Source organism: Heliangelus exortis, chromosome 25 (genome assembly GCF_036169615.1).
Source record: "Heliangelus exortis chromosome 25, bHelExo1.hap1, whole genome shotgun sequence".
Lineage (NCBI taxonomy): Eukaryota > Metazoa > Chordata > Aves > Apodiformes > Trochilidae > Heliangelus > Heliangelus exortis.
The window spans coordinates 5,750,791-5,774,560 of NC_092446.1; the positions used below are offsets into that span (position 1 = coordinate 5,750,791).

At 57.0% G+C, this 23,770-nt stretch overlaps 2 protein-coding genes across 8 annotated transcripts in view; one reads left to right on the plus strand and one right to left on the minus strand.

The window, feature by feature from the left end:
* Nucleotides 1-6,513, plus strand: part of PPFIA4 (PTPRF interacting protein alpha 4) — a 50,045-nt gene extending 43,532 nt beyond the window's left edge. For all 6 annotated transcript variants that reach the window (XM_071768268.1, XM_071768270.1, XM_071768269.1 and 3 more), the window contains 6 exons: nt 339-514; nt 1,251-1,348; nt 2,254-2,429; nt 2,642-2,710; nt 3,455-3,632; nt 4,813-6,513. In XM_071768268.1, coding sequence (XP_071624369.1) covers nt 339-514; nt 1,251-1,348; nt 2,254-2,429; nt 2,642-2,710; nt 3,455-3,632; nt 4,813-4,871 — 756 coding nt within the window. In that variant the 3' untranslated portion in view covers nt 4,872-6,513. The remainder of the gene's footprint in view (nt 1-338; nt 515-1,250; nt 1,349-2,253; nt 2,430-2,641; nt 2,711-3,454; nt 3,633-4,812) is intronic.
* A 247-nt stretch (nt 6,514-6,760) lies between these two features.
* MYOG (myogenin) lies at nt 6,761-11,537 on the minus strand. 2 transcript variants are annotated; one of them, XM_071768541.1, is made up of 4 exons: nt 10,970-11,537; nt 8,513-8,594; nt 7,243-7,352; nt 6,761-6,935 (listed from the first exon to the last, which is right to left on the minus strand). In XM_071768541.1, the coding sequence occupies exons 1-4, from the start codon at nt 11,450-11,452 to the stop codon at nt 6,894-6,896; spliced, it is 717 nt and encodes a 238-aa protein (XP_071624642.1). In that variant the 5' UTR covers nt 11,453-11,537; the 3' UTR covers nt 6,761-6,893. The 2 variants fall into 2 exon arrangements, with proteins under 2 accessions (XP_071624642.1, XP_071624643.1); XM_071768542.1 differs by having other exon boundaries at nt 6,761-7,352; nt 10,970-11,534.
* Between the last annotated feature and the right edge of the window lie 12,233 nt (nt 11,538-23,770).

Sequence of the window (23,770 nt, forward strand, 5' to 3'; positions counted from 1 at the left end):
CTTAGAAACCAACTGGGAATGCAGTGCCACCTGTTTCTTAGTTGTTTCAGCTTTTGTGAATATGCTTTTTCCAGAAGAAGCTGGTTGTGAAGTCCAGTTGCTCCTTATGCTTTTTGCCTCCTTCCTTGTCTCCTTGGGGACAGCAGTAGGACACAGAGCAGGACCAACAGGACTGTCCTCTCAGGCTCTTTCAGTACAAACCAGGGTTAAACTCCTGGGGTCCAGGTTTGCTCCTCAGGACAGGGACCCCAGGCTGCAGCACTGAACTGGTTTGCTGGAGGTCTGCAGCTCCCCCAAGCCCTGGTTTCTCCCTGGCTTCTCCATTTGCTTCTCTGCAGACACTGGCTTATGGGGACATGAACCATGAGTGGATTGGGAACGAGTGGCTGCCCAGCCTGGGTCTCCCCCAGTACAGGAGTTATTTCATGGAATGTCTTGTTGATGCACGGATGCTGGATCACCTCACCAAGAAAGATCTCAGGGTGCACTTGAAGATGGTGGACAGCTTCCATCGGTGAGTCCTTCCCATCAGGAATCCCTGGGATGCACTATCTGCCCTGGGAGCAGAGGATGGGGGAATTGGTGGAGGTTTCCCCCCTGGTTTCCCCTGTCCTGGCCAGTCGTGGGGCTGGGGATGACTCTTCTGGGCTAAACTCAAAGCACCTGCTCTGGGGCAGCTCATATGGCCAAATGTTTTCCTTCATCACACTCCTTGCAGCAGAATTGCAGAGGACCAAACTTTCTCCTGGCTGTGGGGACCAAACCAAAGGCAGGAATAAATGCCTGTTTCACCTGGGAGACACCCTGTACCCCAGTGGCAGGCAGAGGAGTCATCTGCCAGCAACCCAACTTGGAGAAGGCTTCTGCCACCCCAACCACCTTACTGAAGCCCCAGAGTCTGTCCCTGTCCTGGGGTACCACCCAGACCCCCAGGGCTGTGTCCCTGGGGATGAACCCTCCAGCCTGGCTCTCCCCTCTCCAACCACCCAGCACCATCACTTAGATCCATGTGCTCTCAGGCAGGTGGAGCAGGGTAAAACTGATGGAGTGAGGAACTGCCACGGAAGGGAGGGACATCCCCCACTTCCAGCCAAGATCTTCCCTTTGGATTGTGTCTGTCCCGGCCCAGCCCTGCCCCAAACCATCCTTGGGGCACGTGGAGAGCAATGGGAAGCAGGTCCCTGGGTGGGTTCCTCCCAGCCACCTGCCCCACGGTGTTGGGTTGGGTGACATCTCTGGTGTCCTTGCAGCACCAGCCTGCAGTATGGCATCATGTGTCTGAAGAGGCTCAACTACGACCGCAAGGAGCTTGAGAGGAGGAGAGAAGAGACCCAGCACGAAATCAAAGGTCAGCAGCTGTGCTCACCAGACAGCCCTGGAAGAATCACAGAATAATAGAATGGTTAGAATTTCAAGGGACCTTAAAGCTCAGCCAGTGCCACCCCTGCCATGGTCAGGGACCCCTCCCCCAGCCCAAGGTGCTCCAAGCCCCATCCAACCTTCAACACCGCCAGGGATGGGGCAGCCACAGCTTCTGGGGGCAGCCTGGGGCTCAGCACACTCACACCAAACAATTTCTTCCTTATCTCCAACCTCAGTCTCCCATCTCCCAGTTGGAAACCACTTCCCCTTGTCCTCTCCCTACCCCCCCATGTCCAAAGCCCTCCCCCAGCTTTCTTGTAGCCCCTTCAGATACTGGAAGGTTGCTCTGAGCTCACCTGGGAGCCTCCTCTTCTCCAGGCTGAACACCCCCAATCCCTCAGCCTGGCTTCCCAGGGAGGTGCTCAGCCCTCTGAGCATTTCAGTGGCTCTACCCTGGACACCTTCCAGGAGCTCTGTGTCCTTCTGATGTTGGGCCCAGTACTCAGGTGGGGTATCAGCAGAACAGAGCAGAGGGGGAGAATCCCCTCCTTTGACCGCTCTCTGTGCTTCTTTTGCTGCATCCCAGGACATTGTTGGGTTCTGGGCTGGAAGCTCACAATGATGGCTCATGTTGAGCTTCTGGTCCACCACCACCTCCAAGTCCTTCTCCTCAGGGCTGTCCTCAGTCCTCAATCATTTCTCCTCCCAGCCTGTGTTCATGCATGGGATTGACTTCACCCAGAGGCAGAGCCTTGCACTTGGCATTGTTGAACTTGATATTGCTGCTGGCTCCAGGAGAGTCCCAGGATCAGCCTGGGGCAGTGTCAGAGAGCTTCAGAACATCATCAGGTCCCCTCACAACCAAAAGCCAAACCCTCCCTCTTATTTCAGACGTGTTGGTGTGGACCAATGACCAGGTGATTCACTGGATCCAGTCCATCGGGCTGCGTGAGTACGCAAACAACCTCGTGGAGAGTGGGGTGCACGGGGCACTCCTGGCCCTCGATGAAAACTTTGACCACAACAGCCTGGCACTTGTCTTGCAGATCCCCACGCAGAACACACAGGTGAGAGCAGCATCCTCGGGGGGGTTTGGAGAAGTGGTGGCCACCACAGGGGGGACAGGGCTGTGACTGCTCCACTTCGGGGCAGAGCGCTCAGATTGTGCCCAGGGTTTGGTTTTTTTTTTTTGCTGGCATTCCCAGGATTTGTTGGGATGGGAGTTTGGGTTGGAAACCACATCCTTTGATTGGGAGTGCTCATTGGTTGTGAATTTCAGGCTCGACAAGTGCTGGAGAGGGAATTCAACAACCTGCTGGCTTTGGGCACAGACCGGAGGCTGGATGATGTGAGTATCAAACCTCTCCCACATCCTGATCGTGCTCAGCACCTGTATTTGGGGGAGAAACAGAAGAAGCAGGACCTCTGTTCTCCCCCTCCTTGTCCAGGGGTGTCAAGACAGCTTCACAGTCTGTCCAGAGCAGTCACATGAGCAGTATCAGAGGAATACTCAGACTGTTAGGCGAGGCCCCAGGGAAGGTGCTGCCAGGCTGTAGCTGAGGAAGAGTCTGGTGCAACCATCATTTCTGTCCTTGTGCTCAACGGGCTGAATTTCAGCTGCCTTTCTCAGCAGCCTTTTGGAGTCACAAGGTGTTCTGGACATGACACATGTGCAGCAGGTAAAGCTGGTGGATGAGAGATGCCTCTTTAGGCAGCCAGAAAACTGTTCCCATGTGGTCACTGAGGGTGGGAATTCATCCAGCTCTCCTCCTGAGGTCTGGTGACAGAGCTGTCAGGGCTCTCCTCAGAGCAGAGAGATGTGGCCAAAGTTAGATCCATACCTTGGGATCTCTACTTGGACTCGTGTTGATGTCTCCAGGACATCTTTGCAAGCAGGCTGGAGAGCAGAGCTGGGCAAGCTGGGGAGGACACAGTTTGTGTCCTGGGACCCAAGAGAGGTCTCCTATGGCCTTGGCCCAGTTGAGCCCCGCATTCATGCAGGTTGAGTTGGTCTGCATCCAGAGGCCCATCCCTGTCAGGTGCCAGCAGTGCTGGTGTCTCCCAGGGCCTGTAACCTGCTTTTCCTTCCCAGGGGGATGACAAAACTTTCCGTCGAACCCCGTCCTGGCGCAAGCGCTTCCGTCCCCGGGACGTCCACAGCATCAACATGTTGAGTGGCTCTGCAGAGACACTGCCTGCTGGCTTCCGTGTCACCAGCCTGGTGCCCCTGCCCCCTCCATCTGCCCCTGCCAAGAAAATGCCCCCAGAAGGTGGGTCACCCCCTCCTCCCCCCTGTGATCCTCTCCCATCCTTCCTCAGACCTCCTGATGGATATGGGGATGCAGGAGCAGGAGAAGAATCATAGAACCCTACAGTGCCAGGCTGGAAGGGACCTCAGGGATCCTTGTTTAGTCTGGAGAAGAGGAGGTGAGAGGAGACCTTAGAGCTCTCTGCAGCTGCCTCAAGGGAGGCTGGAGAGAGGAGAGAAAAAGCCTCTGCTCCTGAGGGATGGGATAGGAGCAGAGGGAATGGATGGAAGCTGTGCCAGTTGAGGTTTAGCCTGATGTTAGGAAATATTTTGTCACTCAGAGGGTTTTCAGGCATTGGAATGGCCCAGGACAGTCGTGGAGTCACCATCCCTGGAGGCATTTAAAAGGCATTTGGAGCTGGTCCTTAGGGACAGGGTTTAGTAGTTAATTATGGTGCTGGTCATAGGTTGGACTGGATGAGCTTGGAGGTCTCTTCCAACCTAAACACCCAAAGGCACTGAATTAACCAGCTCAATTCTGTCCAAGTGCTGCTGAGCTCTGCTGGGGCTGGCAGGGACCTGCTTTGACACAGCTCTCCTGTGGTTTAGCTCTGCCCAGCCACCACACAACTCCCTTCTATTCCATGTCTTGGTCCCTTCCAAAGCTGTAGGGAGGCACAAGCTCCAGCCAGGTCACCCAGGTTTGTTCCCTGGACCAGGCACCCTGATCCCACTGTTCCCAAACCACCTGCCACATCCCTGGTGGTGCAGAAATGCCTTCAGAAATTCAGGTGTGGATGTCCTGGCACCTTTCTGCCCCAAGACCCAGGTTCAGGTCTCCTCCTGTCTCCAAATTTGCTCGAATTTCAGAGGTTGCCATCCAGAGGGTTGGGTCAAACTTCTGTTTGACCTTTTCTGCCCTGTCCTTGGAAGCTGCACTTCCCACCAGGCTGAGAACAGTGGAACCCAAGGTCTGACAGCACCCAGACATGGGTGGTAGGGTGCTGGCTGCCAAGGGAAGGGATGGCAAGAGGCAACTTTCCCTGGAGCCCCAGAGGTGGCCAAATGTGCCTTTTCCTCTGCCCCTCATCTTCACGTGACTTCAGTGCACAGGTGCTGCCTGATGAATATTTTGGTGGCCTATTGAGGGCTAATTAGAGCAGTCACTAATTGCAGGCTCTGCTGTTTTGATTCACTTCCAGTTGGTGCCTCTGGGTCGCCAAGGATGGAGACCTCCACGGTCCGGACATATTCCTGCTGAGGGTCAGGATGATGGGAACCATCCCTGTCCTGGGTAAGTGTGAGGAGGACCAAGGGCTCAGAGCTGGATGGTGACTGAGAGGACAGCACCAGGCCCATCGTCCTCTGCCCGGTGTCACCAGGCAGGGCATCTGCCTTCACCAAGGTTTGCCCTGCCATGGGGACCTCAGTGGTGAGGGAACAATCTGCTGCTGCCTGAGGCTCACAGGACCCTGAGAGGATACAGAAGGGATGCTCAGCATCCCCACCATGTACTGTTTGTCCAGTCCCTGGACAGCCAGCTCCACTGGGGACCCCATCCTACATGGAAGAGTCCCACTGGGGTGAGGGAATGATAATCAAGCACTTCAGAGAGGCTCCTGGGGTCCTGCTCTACCCCTGTGCCAGGAGGACTCATTCCAACTCCCTCTGGGTTTGGTGGCCTGTGAGTGCAGAGGTGGAGGTGACCCACCAGCCTCGTGGGGCTTTTCCTCCTTCATTTCTCAACACATCTCCACTCCCTGTACAGCCAGGTGTTGGCTGCCTTTTGGGACCAGAGCCCACCCCACGCCTGCTCCTTGGCCCAACCCAACAGACTCTGCAGCCTCCCTGCTGTGGACCCAGGACAATCTCCCTTCTGCTTGTGCACCCCACTGCTTCCCCCAGCCCCCCATGGCTTTGTCCCCCCCCCACTCCCCGTGCTGGCTGGGCTGTGGCCATGCTGGCACAAGTGTGGTGCAATCTGGTGGAGCAGCAGAGACATCCCCAAACTGGGCCCTGGGATTTGGAAACCTTTCTCCTGCCTGGTTCCTGTCGCCAACACACCACGGGCTGCTGCACCCACTCACCCAGAGCCCTGGGGTCAGGGATGGTGCTGCCCACGGGACTTGAAGCCAAGGAAGATTCAGGCTCCTGGAAACCCTCACACAAGGAGCTGCCCCCAGGGGGGTCGGGGTCAGTGCCAGGGTGGTCACTGCATGGGATGGAGCAAGGAGGGCAGCTGTGTGCCAAGGGGTGGCAGTCAGGGTGCTGTGTTTTGGGGTGCTGTGTTTTGGGGTGCTGCCAGATGCCACGTAGGGGAGGGAGGGGCTGTGCCTGCACGGCAGGTCCTTGGAAGGCTGTGTGGGGAAGGGCTGGAACCACCCCATTGGGCTCGGTACCAGCACCCATGGGAGAGGGGACCTTCCTTGGGTGTCTGGGGAGACACAACAGGGGCATCCATCACCCCAGGTGGTGCCCAGCCCTTCCCCTCCATGTGCAGAGGAGATGCTTTCCCCTCCTGCCTCCAGGGCCGGGATCAATCCAGGAGGCTCTGAACTCTTCCCATTTCTCCCCCGTAGGGTAGGATCTCTTCCTCTCCTCATGCCACGTTTGCCTTGTGTGGCCCCTATTTCTGATGTGATATTTATTGATGGCTGGAATGACCTTATACTTATCATGTGCTGTCTGGAAGTGCAATACCTGAGAGGCTCTTCAGTCACAATGTCTTTTCGGTGTATTTGCCTAATACAGTATTAAATATTTTTTTAATTTGAAGAGTCAGTGAGCCCTTTATATCGATGCCCTATTTCTTTCGTCATATTATTGGTACTGCATGGACTCCAAACCCTGGACCGGGTCAGGAAAGGATGTATGTGTGTTCCAATAAACAGGATTTTAAAACAGTGCTGGCTTGAGCCTTCTTTCTAGAGCCCAATTCAAAATGTAATTAATCTTTAGCTCCCCCAAGCGTTTTTGGGGTACAGAGCTGAGCCTCAGTTGCAAAGCAGTGAAATCATTGGTCTCTGCAGGGCTAAATTCAGTGTGGTTCCCATTCCCGCCACTAAGCAGCCATTTCTGACACGGAGAAATCCCAAACATAGGAAATAGGGGGGACCTGAGAAGAGGGGGACAGCAGTAAAGGAAGCGCCGTTCAAACAAGAATTCCTTTATTTAAAAAAAAAATCCAAATAAGTTAGCAAAAATAATAATTAAAAAAAGAAACCAAACTGCAGCTCCACACAGCGTTCAGTAGAAAACCCGAGACGGGGAAGCCCGGCGGGGCTCAGCGCCCGCAGGACGGAGAGAAACCTTGGTCAAAGAGCATCTTGGGGAAAACAAAAAAATAAAAATCAGCAAGCGAACCCAGCACACACATTGGCCCTCAAAAACCCGAGATCGTCCCGGCCGGCAAGCGGAGCAGAACCCGACACCCGCGGCCGCTCCCGCACGTCCCGTGGGGTCCCCGCAGCCCCGGCTCCCCCGGAGCGTTCGGCGAGGAGCGGGGACAGGAGGCGGTGCGGTCCGGGACACCGGGGGGATAAACGGGATTTCCAGCGGCTCGACCCTGCCGGCATTTCCTTCCCACCCCGTCCCCAGCTCCAGGAGCCGCCGGGGTTTGCTCAGTTCTGAACCCGTTCCTCCGGGAACGTCACAGCCACGTCCTCCACCGCGATGCTCTCCACGATGGAGGAGAGGGAGTGGAGGTTCCGATCCTCTGCTGCCTCCTCAGCCAGGAGCTGGTCTGGGGAGAGAGATGGGGTTGTGACATTGCTGGGGACAGGGACCCTGTGCTGGGGACACATCCAGCTCCGGGGAGCAGGGACCCCACAATCCCCACCATGGGTTCTGCCCGACGTGATTGATCCAGGGGCTGGAGCAGCTCTGCCATGGGGAGAGGCTGAGGAGCTGGGGATTGACCAGTGTGGGGAAGAGGAGGCTCTGGGGGGACCTCAGAGCTGCTCCCCAGTCCCTAAAGGGAACCTGCAGGAGGGCTGCAGAGAGACTTTTGGTAGGAGTGTCGAATGATAGGAAAAGGGGAGGGGGTTTTAAAGTGAAGGAGAAGAGGTTCAGACTGGATGTTAAGAAGTTCTTCAGCAGGAGGGTGCTGAGACTCTGGAACAGATTGCCCAGAGAAGTTGTGGCTGCCCCCTCCCTGGAGGTGTTCAGGGCCAGGTTGGAGGGGGCTTGGAGCAACCTGGGCTGGATGAGAGGTGTCCCTGGGCATGGGGGTTGGAGGGGATGAGCTCTAAAGTCCCTCCCAATCTCAGCCATTCCATGATTCTGTGACCACTCCCAGCTCCCACCCTGGAGGAGGGGCGTCAGAGCTTCCCCTGCCAAGAGGGAGTGAAACTTCTGGCCACTTTTTCAGTTTGTGGGTTTTTTTTAAAAATTCCCGTTTGTAAAATGAGATTTAAGTTTCTTGCTTCTGGGCAACAAAACAGGTGGATTGGTGAGGGGGGAGGGATGGGGAGAGAGGGATAACTGCAATAATGGAAAGAAATCAGCAGCTGCAGAGGGCAGTGGAGAGGGACAGGAGCTCAGGACAGAGATGTTCAGGCAGACTCAGCACCAGCAAAGCCATCCAAGGGACAGTGACAGATGACATCTCGATGGGGACCAAGCCACAAGGGCTCTGGGGGGGCTGCAGTTGGGTTTCTCAGCTCCACGAGCAGGGAACTCGGGCAGTGGGGAATCCTGAACTCCCTGAGTGATAGGCCAAGGCTGTGCTGGAGGATTTTGGAACCTGGGGGAGCTCAACTCTGTAGCAGAGGGCTGGGGAGAGAAGGGAAGGCTCCTTCTGTCCTCTGCTTGGGGTTCTGCTCAGCAATGCAGGACTGTGGGGTCCCCCCCCAGAGCCCAGTGAGGCTGTGGGACCCCGGTTTGAGGTGGGGAGGTCCTTACCTGTGGGGTTGGTGCCAAACTCCAGCTGGCTGCTCCAGTCAGGGCTGCAGGATGAGCTGCTGGACCCGCACTCACTGGGCACCTGCAAGGACCCGGGATGCTGAGCCTAGCTCTCACCTCCTCCAGCCCAACCAAACCCCACCAGGCACCCCAAAACCTCCACAGAACAATGTCCCTGCAGAGGTGGACATGTCCCACCCCCCCTGCAAAACAGCTGGAAGAGCTGAGAGCATTTGGGGTCCTCAGACCCACTGGGTTTGTTAACCATAAAGGCTGAAAAATCCCTTTTTGGGGGCTCTGGACCCAGAAGAAATGGGGCCATCTGCTCACTGCAGGTAAAAAAAGGGTCTTGCTACCCAGGGACTGTAAGAAAAAGCTTAGACACAGACCAGTGTCCTCGGGCAAACCAGGGTTTTTTGCTGAAAATCACCTAATCAGGCTCATAAAAACTGACACAGGGTCTGGACCCCCTCAGGCCATCCTGAGGGGATTCCTGGGGAAGATCTTTCAGCAGTTTGATTTTTGGACTTAGGGCTGAATGACTATTTCAGAGAAAAGAGCTGGCAGACTGAAAACTGAGGATGTTACTCAGCAAAGCTCTGAATTAAGGTGTGTGTGTGTGTCTCTATCAAGCAGCAGATGCCAGCCCGGTTTGAACCCAAATTCTGATTTCCAGGAGCAACTCCAAGGCCCCAACTGCTTGTAGCAGCCTAGAAATGGTGCATTGGGTCTCCAAGCAGCACAGAATAATTAATTAACACTTGGATTTATTTCCCACTAAAATAGTAAATTCTTATGGATATTATTTTTTCAAGAAAAATACTGGGTTTTTTTCATTCTATATGTGAACCTCTGGAAGAAGGGCCAGCTCAGAGCAGCAATGCCATGGAATTTGTCTGCATGGTTTGGGGAACATTTGTAGGGACAGCCAACAAATCCATCTGAATCAAACCCAATATGAGACATCACATTTACACCAGGAAGTCCCAGGACTAGACAGGGTGAATGCTAAAAGCTTTTTCAGTCCTTTATTCAGCTCTAAGTGTTGAGTTACCCAAGTGCCTGGTCCTTAAATCCCTTGGGCTGAAAGGAAACGAATATTCAAGTGGGCATGGGGGGGTTCTGGGGTGATGGTTGGACTCAGTGATCTTAGAGGTCTTTTCCAACCATGACAATTCCGTGATTCTGGGATTTTCAGTGAATCTCACTTCTCTCTGTCTTTTACAACATTTTTCCATATCCACATCTGTATCCATATCCACGTCTGTATCCACACCATCTGTATCTCCTACATCTACATCCCCAGGCTCATCCATACCCACACATACACCTACCCCTGTCTGTGTCACCACTTTGTAGGGAGAAATCAGGTGTGTGTGTGCCTGTGAGCAGGGGGTGTTAATTCTAGTTTACATTTTGTTTGGTTCATTTAATCTTACCTTTGCAAATTTAGCTTTAGTTAATTTTAGGAGGGGGTTATCATGGCTTTGCCTTTGTCACCCCCTCAAGCCCAGGCACACGTGGCCGTGCAGCCCCCACCACATCCACGTGGGTGCCTCTGTAGGGCAGGGTGGTCACTGGCCCCTTATCCAAGGCTCTGAGAGCCCTTCTGGGACTGCCCCATGGTTGCCCTGTACAGGACACATCTACCACCCCCCAGCAGCACCATCTGCCTGGGCCCATCTGCCTGCTGCCTCCCACCAGCAGGACCCAATGCCCTAGAGCTTCCTCCACCTAGGATCAAACCCCCAGAGTATCACCCCCACAGATGTCACCCCCATAGTGTGTGACCCCCATAGTGTGTCACCCCATAGAGTGTCACCCCCATAGAGTGTCACCCCATAGAGCAACACACCCACAGTTTTCTTCCCCTAGAATATCACCCCCATAGAATGACACCCCCTAGAGTGTCACCCACACAGGACTTCACCCCCTGTAAAGTGTCCCCATCATAGGGTCTCACCCCAACATTGTCACTCCCACAGGACATCACCCCCTTAAAGTGTCACCTCCATAGAATGTCACCCTCATAGTCACCCTATAGAGCATCACCATAGATTGTCACCCTTATGGCACCACCACCATGAGACTGCCATGCCCCAGGGGACATCACCTCATGGGGCATCACTCCCCATAGCCTGTCACCCCCAGAGGGCATCACCCCTCCTAAAGTGTCATCCCCATAGAACATCACCCCCATGGAGTGTCACAACCCCATAGAACATCAACCCCCCAAAACATCACCCTCACAGAGTGTCACCCCCTTCCACAGGACATCAACCCCATAGGACATCACCCTACAGCGTGTCACCCCCACAGAGCATCATCCATAGGAACTGTCACTCCCGTAGCACGTAACCCCCTTTAGGACATCCCACCCGTGGATTGCCACCCCCAAAGCCCCTCCCTCCCTCCCTGGTCCCCATCCCAGTTTTGGGGCCACCCCCGGCGACTCACGGGGGGCTGGAGGGCTGGGGGACGGAAGCGCAGCTCCCTCTGCTCCCTCTCCTGCTGGTTGAGGGTGCTGAGCAGGCTCTGGAGCCTCTCGATGTACTGGATGGCGCTGCGCAGGATTTCCACCTTGGGGAGGCGCTGGTTGGGGTTGAGCAGGGTGCTGCGCTTCAGCGCCTCGAAGGCTTCGTTCACCTTCTTCAGCCTCCTCTTCTCCCGCAGCGTGGCCGCCCGGCGCCGGTCCATGGAAACGCTTTTCCTCTTGCAAACCTTGCAGGCCCAGGGCAGGCACTGCCCGGGACAATGCTCGGGTAGGGTCGAGTCCTTCTCTTCCAAAGCCACCCTGCCCTCGGGACACAGGGACACCTCGGGGTGACGCTCGGGGAACGCTGCTGGGTCGTAGCCCTGCAGCCGGGAGCCCAGGAAATTTTCCCCATCGTAAAACCTCTGGTCCGGGAAAAAATAAGGGTTGGTCTCAAAGAGCTCCATGGGGTGGGCGCTCGGGGGGCTCGGGGAGGTGTGTGTGGCTCGGGGACGGCTGCTCCCTCTCCCCGACGCCAACTGCTCGGTGCCATTTAAACCCCGGCGCTGGCATTAAATCACGGAGATAAATATAGAAAACCTAAAGGAAACCTGAGCCCACCCTAAGCTGCTGCCTCACATCAAAACTTGTCCATCTGATTTCATGTGCTCTCCCCACCGGGATTATGCTGCCCCGGACCCGGGTAGGGGGGGCTGAGGGAGCTGGCACGGAGGGGAGGGGGCTCGGCTGCCCCCTGAACGGGGGCTTTGTTTGAGCCCTGAGGTGCCACTGGGGACAGCGGGTGGCTGCCAGCTCCCCCCGGGCATTCCTCTGTCATCTGGTCCCTTCAGTTATGGACGGGTTGGGGGGAGCCCACGGTGGCCTCATGGCCAACCCCCCCAGCTGGGACACCCTCTGTGCTGTCCCCCTCGATCCCAGGGCACCCCAGATCCCTGCTGTCCCTGCAGCCCCATCTGACACCAGCACAGACACACAATTGTGGAATCCCAGACTGGTTTGGGTGGTAAGGGACCTTAAAGCCCACCCAGTGCCACCCCTGCCATGGTCAGGGACCCCTCCCCCAGCCCAGGGTGCTCCAACCTTGGACACTGCCAGGGATGGGGCAGCCACAGCTTCTGGGGGCAACCTGGGGCTCAGCACCCTCACAACAAACAATTTCCTCCTAATGTTCAACCTCAGTCTCCCCTCTTGCAGTTTCAAAGCCTTCCCCCTCATCCCATCCCTCCAGGCCCTTGTCCCAAGTCCCTCCCCAGCTTTCCTGGAGCCCCTTCAGACACTGGAAGGTGCTCTAAGGTCTCCCCAGAACCTTCTCTTCTCTTCTCTTCTCTTCTCTTCTCTTCTCTTCTCTTCTCTTCTCTTCTCTTCTCTTCTCTTCTCTTCTCTTCTCTTCTCTTCTCTTCTCTTCTCTTCTCTTCTCTTCTCTTCTCTTCTCCAGACTCAACAACCTCTCTCAGCTTCTCAGCCTTTTCCACCTCTGCCCCACATCACTCCCTCTCACCCCCCACATCTCTCACGGCCTCATCACAACAGAAGGGCTGTGATCCCTCTGATCCTGCTCCTGCTGGAACCGTGGAGAGGCTCAGAAATCCAGCCCTAGGAGGGACATCCCAGGGCAGGGAGCACCCCAGGGCACACAGCACCCATCCTGTGCTCTGCTGCCCAGACACAGCATGCAGGAGCAGGCAGGACTGCATCAGGCTCAGCCTTTCCTCCACCACAAACTTCCCAAAGGTCCTTGGGTGAGTTCCTTATCCCAGAGCAGCATTTTCGGTGCAAAATCCATGTTCTTGGTTTCTCCCATGCACAAAACCCAACTGTCACCTCCTCCCTCAGATTCCCATCCCCTGGCAGAGGTGCTGAGCTGGGCTGGATCCCCCATCACCCCAGGTGGGTACTCAAAGCCCCAGCCTCATCCCACCCACCCCTCTCCCAGCAACAATACTTTGGTCCCACCTTCCCAATGGGGAAACTGGGGCACAGCCACAGGCACTGCATGAGCAGCCTGGCTGAGTTTTAACCCATCCCCAGCCCTTCCCTACTGACTCCAACCACTTGGCCATGTATCTCCAGCCTTTTCTTTAATTCAGAGGGGATTATTTATTCTTTTTTTTCCATTGGGAATGTCACAAACCATCTCCCATCTCCTCCTATTCCTGCTCCAGGCCAGATTCCAGCTGAGGGATTGGTCAGTGGAAAGAATGTCAGCAAAGAGCAGGGCCAACCCTGACGGGATTTTCCTACCCCAAATCCCCCTCCCTGGGGAGGCCTCACCACAGCACATTCCCAACACCCACATTCACCACCCTGGATGGCTTGGGATTGATTTTGAGAATATTTGGAGCCCACCACAGTGCTCTTCTCTCTTCACAGTGATTTCCTTGGGGCCAGGAGCCTTAGAACACCTCCTGCACCTGATTTCAGCTCTCCTGGGCTCTCAGCCCTGGGGATTTGCTGTCCCCATGGTCTGAGCACCTATAAAAATCTGCAAGAGGAAAACCGGGACCAGAGCCTCGAGCTTCACCCTTGGCACAGCCCCTCAGCTCCCCAGGGTCAATCAAAGCCCCAAAACAAGAAAGAAAGAAAGAAACCAGAGCACCAGCTTGCTCCTGCTTTAGCTGAAAGCCCCAAAATGGGTGAGAAAGTGCAGGATTTGTCCCTGAGAGGGTGCAGAGCAGTGGGTGCCAGGCATGGAGCTGTTACAACCCCCAGAGCCCGAGGTCTTTACACCAACTTCACATCATCACCTGCAGCCCCTTGGCTGTGAGGATTTTATCTGTGGCACTTGGTGATGGACGTGACCCCCCCAGGATCCCCCAGGAGCCCCCCTGCTCCACCCCAAACCTGGGAATTGTTGTAATGGCCAGAGGGGGTCTGGAGGATGAGGAACTCGGTGGTGACACAGCCAGCACCTGCAGGAGGGTGCTCAGAGCATTTAGCACCCCATAAAGGAGAAGCAGACATGGGCCAGCACCGGGACCTTTCCCTGGCCAGGACACCAGTGGAGCCAGCCCTGATGGCCACCAAGGCCACCGTGTCCCTGCAGCTGAGCCAGGGGCAGCAGCCCACGGGGACAGGGGGAAAAAGGGACCCAGATGGGCACTGAGGAAGAGGGACCCCATTTTTGGGTGGCAGCCCCAGCAACTCTGGGGAGGTCTCACCCCGGAGGGGGTCCCTATGGGGCTGGGACGGTGCTGTGCCCACCTGGCCCTGCTCTGCCCCTCTGTTAGGTACACTGGGCTGATGTGACCTCAAACCTGAATGCTGTGGGGTACACTGGGGACTCTGGGGTCCCTGGGTTCAGAGGGTTCATCCTGTTGGATGTGAACTCAGGGGGAAAAACACCCCCCAGGCAAGTGGGTGTCTGGTTAGCAGGGGGGCTCCCACACCCCCCTGAGCACCCCATGGGGACAGGGGACAGGCACATGGGGTGGCATTTCCTGGGTCCCAGGGGTGCCCACAGTGGCTGTGGGCTGTGCTGTGGGTGAGTGGGAGGTGTGGGGCTGTGGGGTACTGGGAGGTGTGGGGTCTGAGGGCTGTGCTGCTGTCAGGTTGTCCCCTGATGGATGGTGGCGGCTGGAGGGACACAAAGCAGAGGCTGTGCCAGCCCGGGCAGAACGTGCTGCCATCCGTCACGGGGTCACCTTCCCCCCCCTGGCCCAGGCCTCGTGGGGACGGTCACCCCAGCTAAAAATACACCCATTGAGAAAATCCCATCCAGGAGGGCCTGGCCTTGCTCCTCCGGGGTGGCTTCCCAAGCTGGTGGCCAGACCCATGGAATTGGGGCACAGAGGGACCCCCTGGGGGCTGTGCTGCCTGCCTGGCTCTGCCCCCCTGCTGGGTGGTCCCGGTTTGTGAGGTTTGGGGAGCACATGAGCTGCCTGAGCTGCAGCTTGGTGCATGTTGGCCCCGGTGCAGGTTCCTGCTCGGTGTACGGAGCTGCAGGGGGATGGTGCCAGCTGGCTCATTCCATCAGAAAAAGCAGGAAAAGGAGGAGGTTTTAGGGGCTGGCAAAGTGAGGTAGGCAGTGGCTCCAACATATCCACCCCTGGGGTGTGGGCACCATCCTGCTGATGGGAAAAGAGAGGCCAAGGGTGGCCAGGAGCCAGCAAAGAGCTCAGCACAGTGGGGTTTCAGCTAGCAAAAGGGGTCCCACCAAAACCCCACTTCCAACGGGATCACCTCCCCCTCCTCCACCACCCCACGTCCCCTCTCTCTTTCCAGGCTCGCAGACATCCCTTCCTGCTGCCCTGACAAGTCCTAACATATTTGGGAGCAGCTGCAGGCAGTGGGGAGATGCTTGGCCCTCTCCCTGCTCCCAGCCCAGGAATGTGGAGCAGAGCTCCCCCCAACCCCGGGATTTCCGACGTTCCTCTCGCCGGAGATTTGGGATGGCGACAGCTGCGGGGCAGGATGGGGCCATGGCAGAGCCTGTCCCTGCACCCCCTCCCCATAACTCTCCCTGGGGAGGGATGGGGGACGGTGTCCTGGTGTCTGTCCCCAGCTGGGGTGGGAGCAGATGTGTCAGGACATGGTGACAGCTCCTTCCTCACCCACATGGACCAGCTCCCCCAGTTTGGGCTCACTGGTGGGTTAGGGTGTTACTGGGATGGGGCTGCTCATGGCCCTGCAGAACCAGGTCCCCATGGGGCTCGGTGTCCCCCCTCACATCTCATCCCCCTGGCCCCAGATGGCAGCCTCCGTGCCCCAGTGTCCCCAGCAGGAAATCATGGATAACGATGGAGGTAAAAAGTCCATCTGGAGGGTGGTTGTGTTTTGGTTATTAATTATTGTTCCAGGTTGGGCTGGGGAGTAGCAATAGAGAGGTGCTGTGGGTAAGCAGCCCCCACTCCACTGAATCCCAGTTTAGGGACAATACTGGGTGTCCCAATATACCAACCCACTGGATCCCAGACTAGAGATATCAGTGGGTGCCCTGGCCCACAGCCATTTGGATCCCAGTCCCCAGTTGCCAGAATGCCAGTCTAGAAACCAAACCAGTGCCCCAGCACACCAGCCTGCTGGCTCCCAGTCCAAGGATGATACTGGGTGCCCTGAGCCCCCCTGCTTGCCCACCCCCATGGGGTGATGCTCACCTCCCCCAGTTATACATGGGTCTCCCTTGCTCTAGGACCCTACAACCTGCACCCAACCCTTCTCCTTCCCAGCCCTAAATTGCAGCTGGGGAGGGATTCACCCCATGGGACCCCCACTAACAAACCCCACCAGGGGCTCTCCCACCCGAGTCCCACCACACCCCGGTCATTCCCAGGAGCTGTTCCCCCACCCCCTGCATGGTGGCACTGGCCAGGCTGTCCCCACATGTCACAGAGGGGCTGGTGGGGGGGACTGGGGTCACCAACAAGGGGCTGTTCTCCCCGAGGTGGGGGAGTCTGGGGACAGGTGGGAGTTTGGAGGGAGCCCCATGAATGTGAGGGATTCAACAGTGACATATGGTGGCTGCTCGACCCCCCCAGAGGGGACAGCTGCCTGAGCCAGGGGGATGGCACAAGGCCTGGGGATGGGACCTGGGGACAGCAGTGTCCCTGGATGGGGGACAGCCCTGAGATGGGAAACCCAGAGTAACATGGAGGGGGTCAGGAGGGAGCTGGGTGGCTGCTGGGGGGAGGTGACAATTGTCTTATCCCCATGGTGGGGCACATTCCTGCTGGGATTCAGACCCACGGCCTGACCATCTAAGGGGTCAGGGTCTGGTGAAAAGGGGAAAGCCTTCAGAGGAAGCTGCTGGGGAGCTTTCAGATCACAAACTGGTGACTCTGGGATTTTTCTGTCCCCTCACCCTGTGGGACAGCAGTTGTGCCCCCATGCCATGTATGGCACCCCACAGTGACTCAGGCAGGGAGGGCTGTGGGGATTTTGTGGGTTTGGGGTGGGATGCCCTAGGGGACATGGGACACCAGACCCTCCCCAGGACATGCCAGCAGTGATGCCACCAGCCCATCCCCTGGGAGGGGGACCCAACCCTTCCGGAGGGGCCTCACCCTGCAAATTCCCATGGAGGGGGGTAGAGGATGGGACACTGCTGGCTCAGCCCACATCGTGAGCACCCAGGGTCGGTACCCCCCTATCCCCTGGGGGGTTTTCCCCTTGTCCGGGGTGTCCAGCCCCACCGGGGGGCTGTGTCTCTGTGTCCCCCAACTCCTGCTCAGATGCTCAGCTGTCAGCTGCTCTGACATGTGCTGCCAGGACAGGGCAGGGGCTGGGGGATGAGGATGATGCTGGCCCTCAGGGGGAGATCTGGGGGTGGGCAGGGAGAGGTGCACCCCAAAGGGGATCCCGGCCCCCCCCCCAGTGGGGATGTCCCCACCTAGGGAACATCCCCCACCAGGTGATGGAGCTGGTTGGCAGCAGGGGGAGATGAGAGATGGAAGAAGAGGAGGAGGGATTGGAGGAAGGTTGAGGGGCTTTGTTGTAGGGAACGGACATTGGGTAGAGATAGTTTTGGGGTGCTCCCCACACCCCCTGGCAGGGGGTCGAGCTCTTTCCCACCTGGCTCAACCACGGAGCAACCACAATTCCTGCTGCCCGCCGGGAAAAACGCCGTGAAATGCCAAGATCCAGAGCTCACATCCAAATAGGAGCTTCCGCCCGAGGATAACCTCCCTTCCCCCTCCCCCCATCCCCTTTCCTTGGCCGAGGCCCCAAGGGGCAGGGGGCTCCATGGGGCTGGGGGGGATGCGGTGGCCACGGGTCCCTCCGCCCATCACCGCGTCCGACGGGAGAGGGCACCCGCACCCCGCTAATCCGCACTCCGTGTCCAGGGTTGGGACTGCACACCCCGAGTGTGCCCCAGCAGCAGCTCAAACCCCTGTAACATCCTCCTTTTTCTTTTTTTTTTTAGGGGGACGGGGTTAGGGAGAAACCCCGGCACCTCCCTAGGATGTGGGATGCAGACCCAGAGCTTTGCCGGGGGACTGAGAGGGGGGATCAGAGCCTGGAAAGCCCCGGGGTGATCCCCTCCTATCCGACACTCGGTCCCGGCCAAGGATGAGCCCAGCCGCTCATTTCCCAGCCCCCGGGGAGAAAAGCTGGAGGTTTGTTTTTTCCCGCGGCGTAATGACCCCAGCAGGTGTTTTTCCTGCCCCAGGGATGAAAATAGGTCCCAGGGTTTGGCTTCCTCTGGTTCCTGCCTCCCTCCCAGTCCCCTCGCTCATCTTTTTGGGCCAAAACATCCCAATCCGGGGAGGGGAGGCTCTGGGGCAGAGGGGGACTTCTGGGAAAGCCTTTCCCTTAGGTTTTTGTGCTCGGCTGGAGGTGAATATATGGTCTCAGCTCTCGTAGCCACACTTGCCCTTGAGTCTCCCTTGGGGAGCAGTCTGGCTTCCACCCCATTGGGAGGGACAGGAATGTGTTTTGTGGGGTGTCCCCCCTCCCTTCTTTTATATTTCTCCTGCAGGAGTGGTTTTATTTCTCTCTGCCCAGTGCCCGTGTCACATCTGCTGTCCCTTCAGCCCCATGGATTTAATCACTTTTGGGGGTGTGAAATGGCTGGGAGGAGCCAATCCCTTCCACCACCAACATCCACGCTGGTCTCTGACTTTCCAAGAGTTGTTATTTGGGGAGGTGGAACTGGCAGGTCCCTTGTCCCCAGGAGGGAACTCCGGGGTGCACCTGAGGCCGTATCTGGATTTTTCTTTCCTGGTGCCTCTCTGGTGCCTGTGCCGGGTCCCTTTAACCCCAAGGTATACAGGCTAGCAAGTCCTGGCCCCTGGGATATTTTGGGAAGCCCAAGCAGTCAGGTTTCACCCTGTTTCACCCCTACAGGAAAACACCAGGGCCGGGGACACGGGGGGAGCTGCCGGCCCCCTCCCCAGTCCCTTCCCTGGGTGGAGGAGACAGCCAGGGACAGCAAACAGGGCCTCAGATGGGGCTTTTTGTGGGAAAGGGCTGCTCCTGGGGGAGAGGAGAAGAATGCTGGGGTTATGCACCCAGCTGCCTTCACTTCTGTCTGAGGTCCCTGCTCTTATACCGATGCTCTCCAGGCTCACCCCCCCTCTCAGCCTTTCCCAGCAAGGAGATATCTGCATCCCCCCCTCGCCATTTCTCTGCTTCCCTGGCACTTGGGGAGCATCTGAGGGCTCTTGGCACACCGAAATCTGAATCATTGAACTTCTGCTGATGAGTGCCCTGCTCTCCATCATCCCCCAAGGGCTGGAGTCACTTAAGCACCCCCCATGAGCAGCAGGTCCCTGGGGCATTGCTGGAGCAGGTCACCTCCCCCCAGGGCACAAACTCATCTGGGTGAGCCTCAAGCTGTGTCCCGCACCCCAAATCCTCCCCACCCGTGGGAGCAAGGGGACAAAAGGCAGGAGGAGCAGCCGGAGGAGCAGCCTCAGCCCTGACACCTCCCCGCTGGTGGCAGGGGACTTCTGGCTGCGCGTCCCCGAGGAAGGCAGCCAGCTGTGGGAACGTCGGGCTGGCCATCCCGGGGCTGCTCTGTGCAATCGGAAATGTCCCATGTCCCCAGGACAGCAGAAGCCACCCCCAGGGACCGGCGCTGCGGGGCTGTTTTCCCCGGCGCTCCGACGGTTCGGGTTCGAGTTCGAGTGATGTTTGTGCTGCTTCGGGGCCAGGGGGAAAGGATCCCAGCTGGGAGAGGAGGAGGGGAACAGCGCAGGAGGTGGATCCCCTCTGCTGATAAGGAGTTTTCCACATCTCAAATAGGAATCCGTAGGTTCAGGCACACGGGAAGGGTTTAAACAGCTTTTCCTACAACAGAGAGGACCTGGCCAGTGAATTTCTGCCCTGACTTCATTTCTGGAAATAAAACGTTTCAGTTTAGCTGGGTTGGAGAGAAATAATCTGGAGAGCAGGAGGACACAGGGTTTGGAGGTGGCAGGAGCCAGATGGAAGAAAAGCTTCTGTGTTGGAGCCTGGTGGTGTGGTTCTGGTCTGTTAGTGGGGAAATGAGCCTCGTTCCTGTAATCGTGAGCTGCTCAGCCAGCCAAGAGAGAGGCAGAGCAGAGAATTTTAAAATAGAACTACAGGATATGTTTCTACAACGAGAAATACAAACTTTGGGAGCAGCAGATGTGGGGATGTGGCTTTGCTTTGATCCCCCCATGATGGGGGGCACCTCTCAGCCTCTCCCCAGACACATCAAACCAGCCCAGCCCGTCCTCCTGTGGGGTGCAGGGGCAGCCCCTGTCCCCAGGCCACCAACAGCTGGAGCTGGCCCTGGGGTCCTCCAGGCTCAGCACCCATCGAGGTCTTCATCCCCTCCCCAGTATTTCCCCAAAAATCAATCAGAAAATGCTTACACTATCTCGGAGATGGATCAAGGGAAGAGGTTCCCCTTGTTCACCTCCCAAAGCAAAGCAGGACTTGCAGAAGCCACATTTTTTCCTTTTAAATTTTCCCCCTCCTTTTTTTTTTTTTTTTTTTTTCTTTTTTTTTTTTTTCTTTTTTTTCTTTTTTTCTTTTTTTTTTTCTTTCCTTTTCTGGAAGTTGCTGTTTCACACGAGTCTTTGCCCCAGAAGATCTGTCATCACTGCTGTCTGCTGCAGAGCACCCCCACCCCCACCCTCCTCCTCCTCCTTCCCCATTGGCACTGCTCAGGGCCCGCTGGAGGCAGCAAGCACCTTCCTGCTTTTCCATGGGCTACTTCAAACAAAAAATGGCTAAAAGAAGCTGGGTTTGTCTGAGGGGTGGCTGTGGAGAGGGGGCAAAGGGTTTTAAGCCCCCTCTAAACTGATTTGAAGCAACGGAGAGGTTTAACCCCCTGCTTGTGCTGCTGAGGCTGCTGGAAGCAGTGGGCAGGAATAGCTCTTGGCCAGCAGCCTGGCTCGATAACACTCCCGGGGCTCCCTGGGGATTAAAATAAACCCAGCACATGGGGAGGAAGAGGCAGGAGTGAGGAGGCAGAGAGGCTGGACTAGGGAGGATGCTGGCACCCTCCAGCTGGGCGTGCACAGACCTCTGCTCTACCCCCTGGCCCTGCCAAGTGGTCCGGGCTGAGAGCTCGCCAGGTTTGGGATGGGTTTTCTCTTCCATCAAGTGATGTCTCAGCAGTTCCTCCCCAGCAGGGAAGTGCAAAACCCCATTAGCATCACACGGTGCTGAGGCATCCAGCCTGGCAGACACCCAGCAGCCTGTGGGCAACATCGGGCTGGCATCTGGCAAGGCACAGAGAGGGGTTTGGCCCTTTGGTGGGTGCATGAACACAGCCCCATGAACACAGCCCCATGAACACAGCCCCACGGACACGGCATCTGCCCAGGGTGGAGGGGAGCTGGGGCACGTCCTCCCCTTCATGGAGTGGCCAGAACCATCAGCTGTGCCTCAGTTTCTCCCTCGGGGCATGAGCAGTGATGCCAACCCATGTGGGAACCTGCTGGGGGTTGCAGACAGACCTGGTGGGAAGGGTGAGTCCGTGGGGAAGCAGCTGATCCTCTGCCCACCCTCAGGGATTTGCTGATTCAAATCATGTCCCAGGAATTTTTTTCTGTGCTGTGTCACTGCTGCTGCAGAACCTGGCTGGGGATGCACCATGCCCAGTGCCCTGCACATCACATGGGTGATGTGTCCCACCAAACAGGACAGAAACTGGGAACAAGTCATGGACCAACCCAGTATCCCCAGTGAAGTCCCACCAGGGCTCTGTGTCACCCAGCACACCCCAAGTGGTGGCCCCAGGGCTGGTGGGATGGGGTGACCACAGGTCCCTGGCAGCTCAGCAGAAGCAGCTTTAGAAAAAACTTTGGGTTTTCCCTTTGTTTGCTCCTTCTTTGTTTGCCTTGGACCATCTTGTCCAGACCTTGGACCATGGCACCGGGGGAGGGGGGACTCTTCCTAATTATTATCTCATGGACACATCAGCCCCCCAAGCACACAGACCTGTGCTGCTGGCTCCAGCCACACACCTAATTAACTTTCCTAATTAAGAGGCCCTTTGCCATGACCAGATGGTCCCCACAATGGAAGAGGTGGAGAAACGCTCAGCTCCTCCTGCTCTGAGCACCCAGGGAGCTGCTCTTCCTGTAGGTAAACTGAGGCAGTAGGGGAAAGCTCAACCTACCCGTGAAAGGTGGAGGAAAGATGTGTGGAAACGAGCTGCCCAGGCTCTGACTTGCCTCCTTGGAGAAGCATTTTTTGGCTGCTCCAAGCCCTGGGGGTGGTTCTCAGTTGGGGTTTGGTCCCAGCAGCAGGACAGGCTGGCTCAGCCAGCCCTGACACGCCAAACCCTGCTGAGCATCACACTGGCACAGAGCTGAACACCAACCCCTCCCTCCTGCTGTGGCCAAGGGCTGCTCCTGGCCCTGTCTGATGAGAGGTGGTGGGGTGGAAAAGCTTGTGCAGGAATACTGAAGCCATGTTGTGTCCTTTCTCTGCCACCCTTCATCCTGGAGGTGACAACAGGGACTTGTCTGGAGCAGCAGCACCCAACCCTGCTTTGGGATCATCATGACCCAAAACATCCCTCAGGGTCTTTTCTCCTTTCAAACCCCAAGAACAGTCCCCAAGACCTAAATTACCTGATGGGTGTCTGATGTCCACCAGAAAAGCACCTTTCATGGCTTTTTGAGGAATCCCTGGCACTCACCTAGCCTGGTATCTGGGGAAATGATGTCCAATACATCAGGAACAGCCTCTGGGCAACCACCTCCACCGACCACCAGCCACCTCTGCAGCCTTTGCCAAAGCCCTGGGACAGTCTCCCTGGCTGGTGGGACACCTCCCTGCCCCCCTCCTTGCCACACTGCCAGCCAGGCAGCTTGTTTTTGGCATCACTTGGGATTTATCCTGGGGGGAAGTGCTGCTAAAATTAAGTCCGGGGAAGGGGAACAAACTGCAAATCCACTAAGGAAAAGGAATGTTTTTTAAATTGTCGTGTTGGGGAGATTTGCATACAATTAGGCTGGGACCTGCCTGCCTTTGCTTCCATGAGGAACCTCCCCGTTTTCCTGCCCTGCTCCCAGCCAGAGGTTGATTGCAAAGACACTTGCCCAGGGAAGCCGATGGGCCAGGGGCTTCAGGGCTCTCTGGGGATGCTTTTTCCACTCCCTGTGCCCTGTCCTGAGCATCCCCACCCCAGGCGTTGCTGCTGGCTTTGAGCTTTCAGCCCTGTGGTGGGGTAGGAGCTTCCTCCCTGGGCTGGAGGATGTGTGAGGGATGCACCCTAAGATGCTTCAGCAGAACCTCCCATAAATAGCACAGTGTTTACGTGAGCCCTCTCTCCTGTTGGTTTGGTTTTTTTTTTTCTCTGCAGAGGGCAAACAGATCCTTCAAACCCAGACAGGTTCTCCTCACCCTGCTCCTGGCACAGCCCACTGTCCCGGGCTGGCAACTTGCTGCAGTCCCCTGCCAGCCCTCAGATGCTCGCCCCCCACAGCCCTGTGCTGGCCCCTTGGCCACTGTGGTGAGGGGAGAGCCCATGGGCCACCAGCTGATGGAGGAGTTCGTGATGGTCCAACAGCTTTTTACATCCCTATTTTGGGTGTTTCTATCCCTGTCTTGAGCTGTGTGGGTCTGATGGAGGAGAGAGTCGAGGGTCAGCCCCGGGTGTTGGGACATCTCTCACTGAGGACACGCAGAGCAGGAGGGGACAACTCTGTCCCACCAGAGGAGGGAGAAAGGATGGGGAGAGGTCCCCTGTGCCACATCCCCCTCCTCGACGCTGCCTCCCCCCTCCCCAGCATAGAGTGCACCCTCTCCCCCCCTTTCCCCCCCCCCCCCCCAATCAACCAAGGTGCCATTCAGAGGACAAAAGATGCTTTGGGGCTTCTCCCAGCAGTGATCTGGGGTCA